The sequence below is a fragment of the Natrix helvetica genome, assembly GCF_964273705.1.
Source record: "Natrix helvetica genome assembly, chromosome: Z".
NCBI lineage: Eukaryota > Metazoa > Chordata > Lepidosauria > Squamata > Natricidae > Natrix > Natrix helvetica.
In genome coordinates this window covers 118,717,452-118,731,276 of record NC_138554.1, presented here as the reverse complement: position 1 = coordinate 118,731,276, position 13,825 = coordinate 118,717,452, and the positions used below count along the sequence as shown (strand labels likewise).

General features: G+C 45.3%; 1 protein-coding gene across 1 annotated transcript in view; it reads left to right on the top strand.

Moving 5' to 3' along the window:
- PRTFDC1 (phosphoribosyl transferase domain containing 1) overlaps nt 1–13,825 on the top strand; it is a 69,038-nt gene that overhangs the window by 41,803 nt on the left and 13,410 nt on the right. The window contains exon 4 of the mRNA XM_081969888.1: nt 1,481–1,546. Within this exon, the coding sequence (XP_081826014.1) occupies nt 1,481–1,546 (66 nt within the window). The remainder of the gene's footprint in view (nt 1–1,480; nt 1,547–13,825) is intronic.

Genomic DNA, 13,825 nt, shown 5'->3' with positions numbered 1-13,825 from the left:
GTTTGCCATAAAAACAGGTATAGAGGGTGGCGGGTGGGCCAAACAAGCAATCTATAAGTACGCTCTCAGCTGCTCCGGGCCACTACCAGTGCAGCCATACCGGGCCATACCCCCAGCAACCCACCTCTGGCGCTCTCCCAGTCAAAGCCCTTCCCCCTTTGTACAGCCATAGGACATATCCAAAAGAGACAAAAATTCAGTCGCAGTGAAACCCCATAATCTTGCTGTTTTTGATTGCTCCCAAAGATGCTACTGGATTTTATCACATTGAGTGAATGAAGCTTGCATCAATAGTTTTGTTTTGGAATATGGTTTGTCAGTGATTTTCACAAAATGTAGCTTTGTTCCTTTAAAAAAAAAAGAAGAAAAAAGGAAGTGGAATTTGGGATTAAAAGGGATTCAAACAAGTTGGGGAAAATACAGGGGGAGAAAGAAACTGGAACAGTTGTATGTCAGCCACAGAAATATAGAGAGAAGATCAGGATGCATAATTATATATTTTCATTTCATTTTTTTTAATTTCTTCTATTTTTATTTCTTGTTTCTTAGCCTTATACATTTTGTTATGCTGAAAAATTCTAATTAAAAATGTTCAAAAATAGCTTTGATTTCTGTTTTACAGAATCATAGTCTTTTAAATTCCTTCATTTGTACAAGACAGAATATTCATTCCTGCCATCCCTGATTGACTGATTTATCCTACCTCAATTTATGGGGCTTATTTTAGAATGGATGTGTACAGAACTATACTCTTACTTTTCAATTTACTTATAATTCTTCCTACATTTGTACAGGTTTAAATCTACTGGAGAATGAATACCGGGGGCAAAAATTATCCTCCTGATCTTAAACATTTTCCATAGAAATGGCTCCTTTGGGTCTGTTAGTGAAAGATTTGATGAGTTCTAGATTACATCGAAAGGGACGCGGTGGAGCAGTGACTAAGACGCTGAGCTTGTCGATCAGATAGGTCAGCAGTTCAGCGGTTCGAATCCCTAGTTCAGTGTAACGGAGTGAGCTCCCGTTACTTGTCCTAGCTTCTGCCAACCCAGCAGTTTGAAAGCATGTAAAAATGCAAGTAGAAAAATAGGAACCACCTTTGGTGGGAAGGTAGCAGCATTCCGTGCGCCTTCAGTGTTTAGTCATGCCGGCCACATGACCACAGAGACGTCTTCAGACAGTGCTGGCTTTTCAGCTTTGAAACAGAGGTGAGCACCATCCCCTAGAGTCAGGAACAACCAGTACATATGGGCAAGGGGAACTTTTACCTTTAGATTACTTCCAATATATTAAAGTAGTTGAAAGCTAAATATGATAAAACATAAAAATACACATTTATCAACGTCATGAAAAAAAAGAATGATTGATAAAGCAGTCAGTGCAAAGTAGCAAATCACAAGATACGTTTCTACGATCCCAGTTCTTTTTTGTTCCTACTAATGTTGAAAGTAAAACCATTATATAATGCTTGTTTTTGCAGAATGACCAATCTATGGAAGATACTCGGATCATAGGAGGAGATGACTTTTCAAAACTGGCTGGAAAGGTCTGTAGACATCTTAAAGGAGTTTGAGTTTTAAAAACTGCTGGTTTAATAATGAAAATAAACTTTGAATGTAGGAATGTATACATGATTATTTATAAATACAGGTAATCTTTGTTGAGTGACTACTCATTCAGTGAATATACAATGAGGACACTTATAGACATTCCTTGTAATTGTGGATATTGTGGTATCCCTGCAACCACATCATCACAATTCAGGCACTTGGCAACCAGCATGCATTCATGGCATTTTCAGCGTCTCACAATCACATGATCATGCTTTCTGGTCTTCACTACCAGCTTCTACAAGCAAAGTCAATGAGGATGCTGGCCGGAGATCACAAATGGTGATTATGTGACATTGCATTTAACAATCGCAAGTATTTTTTTCGCTACCACCACTGGGACATCCATACATCCATGCAGTCACATAACATTGTACTTTACATCTGCATCACTGAGTGGAAGAATTACTGGTCCCCTATTGCTGTCATTAAGCAAGGAACATCTGTAATAAATTTCTGTATTTTTCAGAGTATAAGACGCACACACACACACCGAGGCTTAAAATTTGGAAAAATGTTCAAACACTTGTCTTCCGCGCTTTGCCTGCTCTACTTATTGGAGCTCCCTGCAATGATCAGCTATGCCTTATAAGCTGTTTTTCTGCCCCAACGCTCTCGCGTTAACTCACAACCAGTAAACTAATGTACTGAAGCTGTCCAGGCTAAGGACTACAGATGCTAGGCAGATGAAGACTTGGTAGGCAGAATCTTTTTTTCCTATTTTCCTCCCTGGGATTCCTGCAATCCACATCATTCCCATAGCACACCAACCATGAGTCCAGGTAAAAATACAATTATGTATGTAATTGTATTTGAATGCCATGATAAATTACGGTATATGTTATTTTCCCCCTATAAATCCACCAGATGTGTTAAACTTGGTTCCCATAATTGCTTTTGTTCTGCTGGCAGGGAATTATAAAAGCTGGAAGACCCTATGTTTGGGATGGATGACTTCTTATGATGGATACAAGTCTTAGTAACCTATATTGGATAGGTGTATTTCCCTACTAACGCAGCACAACTTAACTATGGTTTAGGATGCCATTCAAGTGGCTAAACTATGGTTTAACTTTATCTAAAACAAGTTAGCTTCATATCTCCTGGGCCTAAATACAATTTCAGATTTCACCAATATGATTAATTGCAGTTTATCAGAAATGGAAACAATTGTTACAACATGATTGATAAAGGATGCACGTGATGCTAAACCTTGTGTAACATGTCTCTGTAATTATGAACAATAACTTACTGTGATGCCTGAAAGCAGCTATTGTCTGCTTGGCTTCACAATGTATCATTACATTGGTCTTGGCAGTAGTCCTAGGTTTACACATCTTGCCAATTGATGGTTTGTTGGACAAGTTAGCAACAAGCAAAGTAACTTGCTGGATTGATACATTGTGCTAAGTTACAGTCCATGTTGTTGGATGAATGGGCCATGGCCATGGAGCCATTGTAATTTCTAAACTGTGATTTATAGCTTAAGGCTAAGTATTTACCAGCTCAGGCTTACAGACAAAGTAGCTATGGTTTTTGTGGCCTATATCCAGTTTGTTTTCTGTCTTGAACTGTTCCTGTCTGCTGCATCTGTGGATTGGCTAGAGCAGTGTTTCTCAACCTTGGCGACTTTAAGTCCTGTGGACTTCAACTCCCAGAATCCCCCAGCCAGTGAGACAGGCTGATGCAATGGGGCAAAGCTGGTTCCATAGGTCACCAGGCTCTATGACCTATAAGGCTTCATAGGTAATAATCAATACCTTAATCTGGACCCAGAAGTAAACGGGAACACATTGCCCTTTTCTGGATACCTAGTACAGCTTGTGCGGCTTCATTCCGCACCAATTGAAGCTTCCAGATACTTTTCGTGTGTGTGTGTGTGTGTGTGTGTGAGAGAGAGAGAGAGAGAGAGGAGAGATGTATATTATATTCATATTCATATCCAATGTTCAATTTCATTCCACTCATTAAATCAACAACCTATGATTTCAAAAAGTAGTTACTAAAAAAAATCATAATTTATTCATTGAGCGTCTTCTGTGCTTTGTGCTAAACCAAATAATAAATACTGTTTCTAGTTTCCAGAGTCATTAAAAGAGGCAGGAAACTACAGAACTTTTTAATAGTTTCAGTTATTATTCAAGGTTGACTCAGCCTTCCATCCTTCCAAGGTGAGTAAAGTGAGCACCGGGATTGTTGGGGCCAATATGCTGACTCTGTAAACTGCTTAGAGAGGGCTGTGAAGCACTGAGAAGTGGTATATAAGTCTAAGTGCTATTGCTAAGTGCTATTATGACTATTCCATTTCTAGCACCTGGAGAATAAGCTGTGTTTCTTTTTCCACTATATTTGAACATAATGATTTGGCTGGGGGTAAGAGAGTGGTGGGGTGGAAACTTTGTTACAATACAAGATTGAGATGTGCCCATGACACATGTGTGCCCATGACACATATGCTGATGCAACTATATAGTCACATATATGTGATGATTCCATTGTCTACCATATTATTTTGTGTACAGTTATGTTTTGTTATAGATGTGCTCCAGGGCTAAGCTATTCAAAAAATGAAAGATTTATTTCACTTGGCTCAGAATATAGAGATCATAACCAAGTTTGGTCTAGTGGTTAAAGCATCAGGCTAGAAACTAGGAGACTGTGAGTTCTAGTCTCCCTCTCCTCTTAGGCTATGTGAGTTTGGGCCAATTACCAAGAGACCGTGAGTTCAGATTTGTTCATAGGCATGAAATCTGGCTGAACGATTTTGGGCCAGTCACTATCTCTCAGCCCACCCACCTCACAGAGTTGTTGTTATGGAAAAAATAGGAGGAAGGAGTAACTCAAGTGCATTTGTTGCCTTGAGTTATTTGTTAAAATAATAAAGGCAGATCACATTAAACCTAGAGTAAATTTAGTAAGAGTAATAGCAAAAATAATTTATCCCAAAAGTACAATTATTCTGTGATAATATCATGACTTTTAACTGGTTAAATATTTCATTTCATTTTAATTTCTTTTAATGAAATAATTGATTGTATTACATTACATTTTCCTTCACCAAAATCTCGCTCAGGCTTTTAATTACTGAAGAAAACATGAGATGAATTTATAATTTATTCAGAAAAGTTGCCACTGATAATTATCTATAAGAGAAAAGTCTATGTATAATTTTTTTATTATTTTCTGTTCTGCTAATATATCCAAAACAGTTTTTAAGTAGCTTAATTGCTTGATTATGTATTCTTTTAGCTGACTATTCAAAAAGAAAATAGTTATGATTGAAATGTTCTTTTCTGGCTTTTAAAAACAGTGATACATTTGATTAGTGCCCAGTCCTCTACATTCAAAATTTGCTGAATTATTATTTTCAGACAAGTGTTTAAAGGATTGCAGCCTTTCAAGTGCAGTGAGTGTCAACCTATTATATTTTGTTCAGCAGGGTTAGCTACTGATAAGTACATAAGATTGCTATCGTTTATGAGTTTAACTGATTTACAGGGTGAACCTAAACATATTTCTTCCATTTGTGTTTAATAGTGCTTATTCCCAAGTCAAAATCTCACCCCTAAACCGATAATCCTCTGTAAGTCATTAATTTTCTCATCTGAAATATTGATTGATTAAATTCAGAATTGGAAAAGAATTTGTGCATATATTATCTGTTTAGTTTAATCCTAGAATCAAGATTGCCATGATTAGTTGATAGTGCATTCATCTGAAGCCAATGGCTGGTCAGGATTTCATTGCCAGAAGTGATGGAAAGGGAGGTAAACCTGAGGCCTTTTTTGTATGGATGGTCTAATTAAGAAATATATGCCTTAATTGGCTTTCACTCATCTGCCTAATTTTTACCATATAATTGAAGGGAGAAATTCTTGCAAAACAAAAAAGTAAAGTTCTGAAATGTGCTCATTGGATTGGGATGAGGAATTGGCCCTTAGGAGTTGACATACAAAATCATTCTGCCCTATTACGGATACTGAAATAAGCTGTGGAATTGCACATTAATTCAAAGCTATAAAATACATTTTTATGGAAAAATATGCCGTATGAAAGTTTAAAAGCCATCCTTGGTTCATCCTGTAAGATGCGCGTTCACATACATTTTTGTGCAAAACCACAAAATAAGATTCCATCGAATAGCACAAAAATAGGAAAGGAGTAAATATTTTACCATCCAGCCATCCAGGTGTTTTCATTGGTCAAGGATGAATTTGTTCTTTATCCCTAATATGTTATGGCTTCTGCTTTCCTTTCTAATAATATTATGCATTCCTCACAAAGATTATAGAAGTGAATTAATAAATATTTTCAGTTAAACATACAGCAGCCTTATCTGTCAAAAACAAAGTACTTCATAAACAGTACATATTTTACTTTTGTGGCTTCTTACAGATGGCCCGTATCAAAACTAGTTAAGATTAGAAAATGTGTACACATTTTTCAGGGTATTTTTAAATTTTTATTTTGCAGAATTAGGCTTGCATGCCACCTTTTGAGATGCATTAAACACAGAAACTAAATATTAACTCCTAGTTTACCTCTTTCTTATGCTTGAACCGTTGATTTTGTGGGAGAAAAAAGATTTCTATTTTTCAATCCTTCAACCTTCAAAGGAAATTGGGACCAGATTTTTCGCAAATTGGTGGGTAGGATTCGGATCCAAAGCAGACAAGAGTGGTTTGGAAACTAAATCCCATGTTCCTCTTTTTAGATTTTTGGGGAACAGGAGAGTAAAAACATATCTTTTTTGTTTTTGATTGTGCTGAAAGAAGTCCCTTGGTTTGTTTTCCATGAGTTTGCCAATTGGTTTCATGAAACAGCAGGATACTTAATGGTGGAAGAAGGTTCTTGCTCTGTCACTATTTGCCAAAAGGAGAGTCAAAATTCCATTATAGTACTGATGAGTTTTATCTACCTTCAGAAGCATAACCTGAAGTATTTGGCCCTCTAGTTCTTCTTTTACATCCTCTGGAGGTCCCCCAACAAATCCCAAAACAATAGGCAGTGCAGCTTCCTGCCGTTTTAGGTAGGAAACCCAAAGAGAAATTCCCAAATGGGCCTAACATTGTTTTTAGAAATTCCTCTTTAAAAACAGAAGATCCTGACCCTGTCATTATATGTGGCACAATCTGAACCATCTCAGATCATTTTCCCTCCCACTGTGGTTCTCATTATTGTCCAAAACATAGAAGCCCCAATTAAAGTCATTCATCTCTGTTTAGCACAGGTCTCTTTTCTTTACCTAAAGCAAAGTGCACCTTTGCCTGAGAAATGGGAATGGGGAAGAATATAATTCATTCCTCCTGTGCTGTTTTCATTCAGAAATTCTCCTGAAGACACCCATTGGCCCAAGCACCACAGTTGACTTTTTTGCGTGTGAGTGAAGGAAAAAATGTCCTATGTCAAGCACAGTAATTGAAACATTCTGCCAAAATACTTTAAACTTTACATTATTTTTCTCCATTTTAGTTCCTTCTATTCAGTTTGCTTCCTAAAGGCAAAAATAATTCGGCTTTAGTGACAACTTTAAATTGGAATGGGAATTCTGCATCTTGGAGTCCACATGAGGACATTGGTCTTATTTTATATGACACTAATTTAATTAAATTAACAGCAACAGCGTAGCCTAAACAGAAATACAAAGCAGAGAGAAACTAGATTAGCATTAGTTGCTAAAAGACTTGGTAGCGAGGCAAACTATATCCTGGTTAGACTTTAACTCCACCTGCCGTTACCTTTGTCCATGGTTGATTGCTGCAGTAAGTATTGGAATTATATTCCCAGCCAGCCATCTATCTGACTCCCGTCCACCCATGTTCCAGAAATCTTTAGAAAATTAGCTGTTCTCCAGGCCTTGGATAGAATATGTCAGACCTGTATTAGCTTTATTGAAACACAAACTTGCAAAATCTGAAAGAATTTCTATCTTCTTTTTACTTTCCAGAAAACTGGTATATGTGTGTCCTTTCTGGAATGTTTCTACCTTCTGTAGGTGAAATATCCTTTTCATGGTGTTTCCCTGGGCTATGGACTTCCTCTTGTCTCCCAAGATCATTGTCATAGTCCATTGCAGAATGTGGAACCAAAGTTAGTTTAGAAGAAGCAGCTTCTTGGAGGAGAAGCGAAACATTTTCAAAGGAAAAAAACCAAGAAAATCCAGTTGCCTTTTGAAAAAAAAGCACCCTTGGGACAACCAGAACCTGGATGATTGACAATCTCCATAGATACTCAATTAGTTTTGTTTTCTGTTGTAGGTGATGTGTTTGGCTGCTGGACATTTTTAAAATTGTTTTCTAGTTTTACTATAAATTAGGGTCCTCTAAAATTCTCCTAGGCGCTGCTTGGAGTGTCCAAGCACGGGTTAACATCAGCTTGCTGCCCAAGGACTGAGTTCGAATTCTTGTAGCTCCGCCTCTTGCTCCCCTCAGAGGCTCAGTTTTTAAAAACTCAGTCGCCCTACAGGACGCAATTTGGGGAGATCCAGTCCTTGAGCAGCAGACTGGACCCTCTGGTTAGTGTAGTTGCTCCCTTTAAGTAAAATTTTTAAGTTTAGTTAGCTCCTAGATAGAGGTTTGTTATTTTTTTAGTATTTTCTTGCATTTTCTTGCATTTTCTTGTATTTGTGACTTTGCCGTTTAAATTTCGCGCGCGAGCCAGGCTGCCTGGAGCGCGACTCGCTTCTCGCAGCGACAAGAGCGATCGCACCGGAGGGGGTTCGTTTGGCGGCTGCCGACGAACAACTGGGGAGCAGGTAGGAGGCTAGGACCCCAAAGGACAGCATTAGGCTGTAGCCTTTTCCCCCGGTGCCGCTCCAGGTGCGAAAACCCGAACGGCGGCCATTTTATTTCAAAAATTTTGGCGCGCTTTTTTTGCCGGGGCTTTTAGCCTCATCGCGTTGCCTGCGCTCTCTGCAGATCGCCGCAGTAGGGGTTGAAGAGGACCATCGCAGGGTCTCCTGACTGGGTCTCTTCCCTCCAGACCTACAAAGCGGCCGCAGGGGTTCTTTAGGTCATCTAGACCATTCACCCTTGCCTTCTTCAGCGCGGATCTGCTGGCTTCCAGCCTCATCTCAGCCGGAGCCATTTTCCAGCCACCACTTGCCTGCAGCACGAGGTTCCCAGCGATGCAAGCCTCAGATTCTCCAGCACCTCAGCCATCGGGAAGGATTCCCAACGCTATGGAAAAGCAAGTGGATCAGCAGGCTGGCCCACCAGCAGCTAAACGCAGCAGGACCAACCCTGCTGCTAAAGGTGAAGGGGTGGGATGCCCAGCTAAGGGGAAGGCTCCTAAAGCCAAGCAGCCTTCCAAGGCTGAAGAGAGATTAGCTGCTAGGAGGCAGAGGGTCCTGGAAAAACAATTCCAGAAGGCCCAATCTGCCCAGCAGGCCCTTCCCCCAGCCCCTACTCCTGGGGAGGAAGGGGTTCCTGTTCCATCTACCTCCAGACAGGGGATTCCTCCCTCCCTTCCAGGGGAAAGGGAGGAATTTGATTTTTCCCCTAATCCTTCCAGGGCCTCTATGGGTTCCCCAGGCCATTCCCTGGCAGCAGATTCCCTTGATGAGGCAGACTCCCTGGCAGAGGAGGGTTCCTTCATCTATTCAGTAACTGGGCCAGATACCCCTCAGGCCCACGATCTTCCCTTGCCCAAAAGCATGCAGGAGGTGGTGGCAGAGGCCATCTCTCGGGGTATCACTGATGGGATGATGCAGCTGGCATCTAAGCTTCCCTTTGCCTCTGCTAATCCCAGTAAGGGAAAACCGGCTAGGGCACAGGGACCTCCAGCTAGGGAGGCCTCACCTGACCCCTCAGGCATCAGTGAGGTTTCTGATTCAGAGGAGGCGGAGCGTGATGCTCCAGACCTCTCTGAGGATGAAAATCCCACACCAGAACCTCCCCCCTCTCTGGGTCTTTTCAACTCTTCCATGTTTCGGGCTATTCTGACTAAGGCCCGGGCTGCAGGACCCCAGATGGGCCTTCCAGCCCCTAGGCCAAAACCTGCCTCGGATCAGGCTTCCATGGAGACCATCGGTCCCCAGGACCCAGGGGCAGGGCTTTTCAACGAAGTTTTCCCCCCCCTTAGACTTGGTTCCAGCCCCTCAGCTGTTCCTCGACATTATCCAACGCCAATGGACCCAGCCTGGTTCCTTGGCAAATCCCAGTGGGAACGACAAGAGGTTATATACCATGGAAGAGCCTCTGGAGGAGCTCCTAAAGCTCCCCCAGGTTGATGACCCCATTATGTCCCTTACCTCCAATTCGGCTCTACCTGCTGAATTACTGGAGGGGCTCAAGGCAGAGGACAAAAGGGCTGAATCGTCTTCTATCAAGACGCATATGGCCACTGCCTGGGCCATGAGAGCATCTTCTGCCTCTTCCTACTTCGGAAGGGCAGCTCTCTTCTGGCTCCGCAAACTATTGTCCGGCCTACCGGCTGGGGACACTAAAATGAGACAGAACGTGAATAAGATCATAGCAGCCATAGAATAATCTGCTGATGCCTCACTTAGTGCCACCAAGTTTTCCTCCAGGGCATTAGCCGACAATGTGACCTCACGTCGCCTACTGTGGCTTCGCCACTGGCAGGCAGATGTCAAGGCAAAGTGGAAGCTGGCTTCCGCCCCCTTTAAGGGTGGGAAACTTTTTGGGGAGGCTTTGGATTCCTTTCTGATTGAATCCAAGGATAAACGCAAGGTACTCCCAGCCATGACCAAGAAACCTGAACGCAAGGGCCAGCCCTTTCGGAGGGGTTCCTTTCGGAATTCCGAGCCCTCCACCTCCTCAGGTGGTTCCGGCCGTCCCTTTTCCCAGTCACAGGAACGTTCCCAGGACAGACCTTTCTACAGGGATAGAAATAGACAACAGGGCTACCGTAAACCTTCCCGAGGGGGGTTCTCCAACCGCCCCTTCCGGAAATCCAAGTGACAGTCACAGGGACCCTCCCATAGGCGGCCGTCTCCAACTCTATGCCGCCCAGTGGGAGGAGACCACGACGGACCTGTGGATCCTCAACACGATCCGTCACGGCCTGACCCTGGACTTCCTTTCCCCCCCTCCAAGATCCCGGGTTCGCTGCCCCACTCCCAGGTCACCTCACAAGCTCCAGCTAATGAGGGCGGAGATAGACCACCTCTTAGAGATTGCGGCCATAGAAAGGGTACCCGAGGGTCAGGAGGGCACAGGCTTCTATTCCATCCTGTTCCTAGTCCCCAAGCCATCGGGAGGGGTGCGGGCAATATTGGACCTCAAGCGACTCAACAAGCATCTAGAATACAAGCGCTTCAAGATGCAGTCCCTGTCTGATGCAATCCTGGGTTGCATCAGACAGAGAGACCTCTTGACTTTGATAGACCTGAAGGAGGCGTACCTGCACGTTCCGATTCACCCGGCGCATCGCAGGTTCCTGAGGTTCCAGTTTGCCAACCAGCATTTCCAGTACAGAGCCCTTCCCTTCGGACTCTCGTCAGCCCCACGCACCTTCACCAAGCTGCTGGCCGCCATCGCAGCTCACCTACGCTCAATTCCAGTGAGGCTGGAGTGTTACCTGGACGACATCCTGATCCACTCGTCATCCAGGGATCAGGTGCAGCAAGACCTCAACACCACCATTCAGGTCTTGCAACAGCACGGCTTCTCGGTCAACCTGGCCAAGAGCCATCTCAACCCGACCCACAGGATCCAGCATCTCGGCACCATCATCGACTCGGAGTCCTGCAAGGTCTTCCTCACACAAGAGAGAGTGGACAGCATCAGATCTCTCGTGCGGAAGATCCGGTCCACCAGGTCAGCAACGGTAGTTTCCCTCTCTCATCTGCTAGGGAAGCTGGTGTCCTGCATTTCGGTGGTCCCGTGGGCACGCCTCCACGCGAGGGACCTCCAGTGGTTCCTGCTGCCCCTCCAGAGACGCATGGCCAGCAACTCCAAGAGGGTGATACGTCTCCCTCCCAAGGTAATTCGTTCCCTCCGGTGGTGGCAGTCGGATGCTCTCCTGAAGGGCTCCTACTTCAAGGAGCCGGAGCGCCCGGTCATCACGACAGATGCCAGCCTCTTCGGTTGGGGGGCGCACCTTCAGAACCAGGTGATCCAAGGCAGATGGTCGCCAGCGGAGCTCGCCCACAATATAAACTGGCTAGAGCTCCGGGCTGCCAGACTGGCCCTGCGGCATTTCCTCCAGCTGGTCAGGGACAAGGATGTGCTGATCCTGACCGACAACATCGCCACGAAAGCGTACATCAATCATCAGGGCGGCACACGATCCCTTGCTCTGATGACGGAGGCGGAGTCCCTGGGTCGGTGGGCGGAATGACACCTCAGGTCCCTGCGGGCGGACCACATCTCGGGGGAGGACAACGCGACTGCAGACTGGCTCAGCAGATCCACCATCCAGAACACGGAGTGGCGCCTTCACCCAGAACTGTTTCATCAGCTGTCTCTGCGATTCGGTCTTCCAGTCGTCGACCTCTTCGCGTCTCCAGCCAACGCCCAGCTACCCAGGTACTTCACGAGGTTCCAGTGCCCGGGGGCGGAAGGCACGGACGCTCTTCGCTCTCCCTGGCCTCCGGGCCTGTTGTACGCCTTCCTGCCCCTGCCGCTAATCCCACAGGTCATCGGGAAGATCCTGACAGAGGGAGTGGAGATACTGCTGGTGGCTCCTCACTGGCCGAGGAGATCCTGGTTCGCCGACCTGGTCAGTCTCTCAGTGTCTCGTCCCTGGCGCATTCCTCAGGACCGCATATCCCTCAGCCAAGGGGCCATCCATCACCCGGAACCCCAGTGGCTGAAACTTGCCGTGTGGCACTTGAAGGGGAGATCCTGAAGCTCAGCGCATATTCGGATAAGGTGATCCGCACCATCCAGGCATCCAAACGTCCATCAACGGTCAGAATTTATGAAGCTACCTGGTCGGCCTTCTCTCGCTGGTGCCTTCAACACCAGATCTCTGCCACTTCTGCCACCGTTCCCCAAGTTCTGGACTTTTTGCAGGACGGTCTTGACAGGGGTCTGGCACCCAACACTCTCAAACGCCAGACTGCCGCCTTGGCCTCCATCCTGTCTACTGAGTCGCACCTGTCCCTCAGCAAACACCCGCAGGTGCGCAATTTCCTCAAAGGAGCCACCAATCTGGCTCCTCCTACCATCCACAGGTATCCTACCTGGGACTTGTCCGTGGTGCTACGTTCTCTGTCCGGGCCACCATTTGAACCGCTTCGGACAGTTGGACTACGCCACCTGACCCTCAAGACGACATTCCTCATTGCCATCACTTCAGCACGCCGGATCTCTGAACTGGCGGCATTGTCAGTCAAAGAGGACCTTTGCGTCATCCACTCCGACAGAGTGAACTTACGTCTGGACCCGGCATTTGTACCTAAAATCAACAGCGTTTTCCACCGCTCGCAGGAAGTGATCCTCCCGGACTTTTGTCCGCATCCCAAGCACTCCAGGGAACGTGAGTGGCATAAGCTGGACGTCCGCCGTGCCCTGCGGATCTACATGAAAAGAACAGCTCCTTTCCGCAAGTCAGAGGCCCTCTTTGTGTCATTTCAACCTGCCACCATGGGCAAGAAGGTCACCTCCGCTACAGTAGGGCGCTGGATAAGGGCGTGTATCCAGCTGGCCTATGAACATAAGGGCAGGCCGGCGCCTCCTCGTATCACTGCACACTCGACAAGAAGTGCTGCTACATCGGCTGCATGGGCCACCCAAGCATCCATTGAGGACATCTGCCGGGCTGCTACGTGGTCAGGCCCATCACCGTTTGTCAAGCACTATAGACTGGACACCTTTGCCTCGGCTGAAGCAGCCTTTGGGAGAAGAGTTCTGCAGAGGGTTGTGGCTAGCCCCGCGCCCGTGAACAGTTCTTCCCTCCCTGGGGGATCATAGCTTTGGCATGTCCCGTGCTTGGAGAATGACCGTTGGCTTACCTGAATGGTCTTTCTCTAGGCGCTGCGGGAGTGTCCAACCCCACCCTATCAGGGGTCGCGGGGTAGTTTTTTTGATTGGATTGGACTATTGCATTGACAGTTCCTTTGGACACTCCTTCGTTTTTTAAAACTGAGCCTCTGAGGGGAGCAAGAGGCGGAGCTACAAGAATTCGAACTCAGTCCTTGGGCAGCAAGCTGATGTTAACCCGTGCTTGGACACTCCCGCAGCGCCTAGAGAAAGACCATTCAGGTAAGCCAACGGTCATTTCATTACATAAATAAAAATAAATTC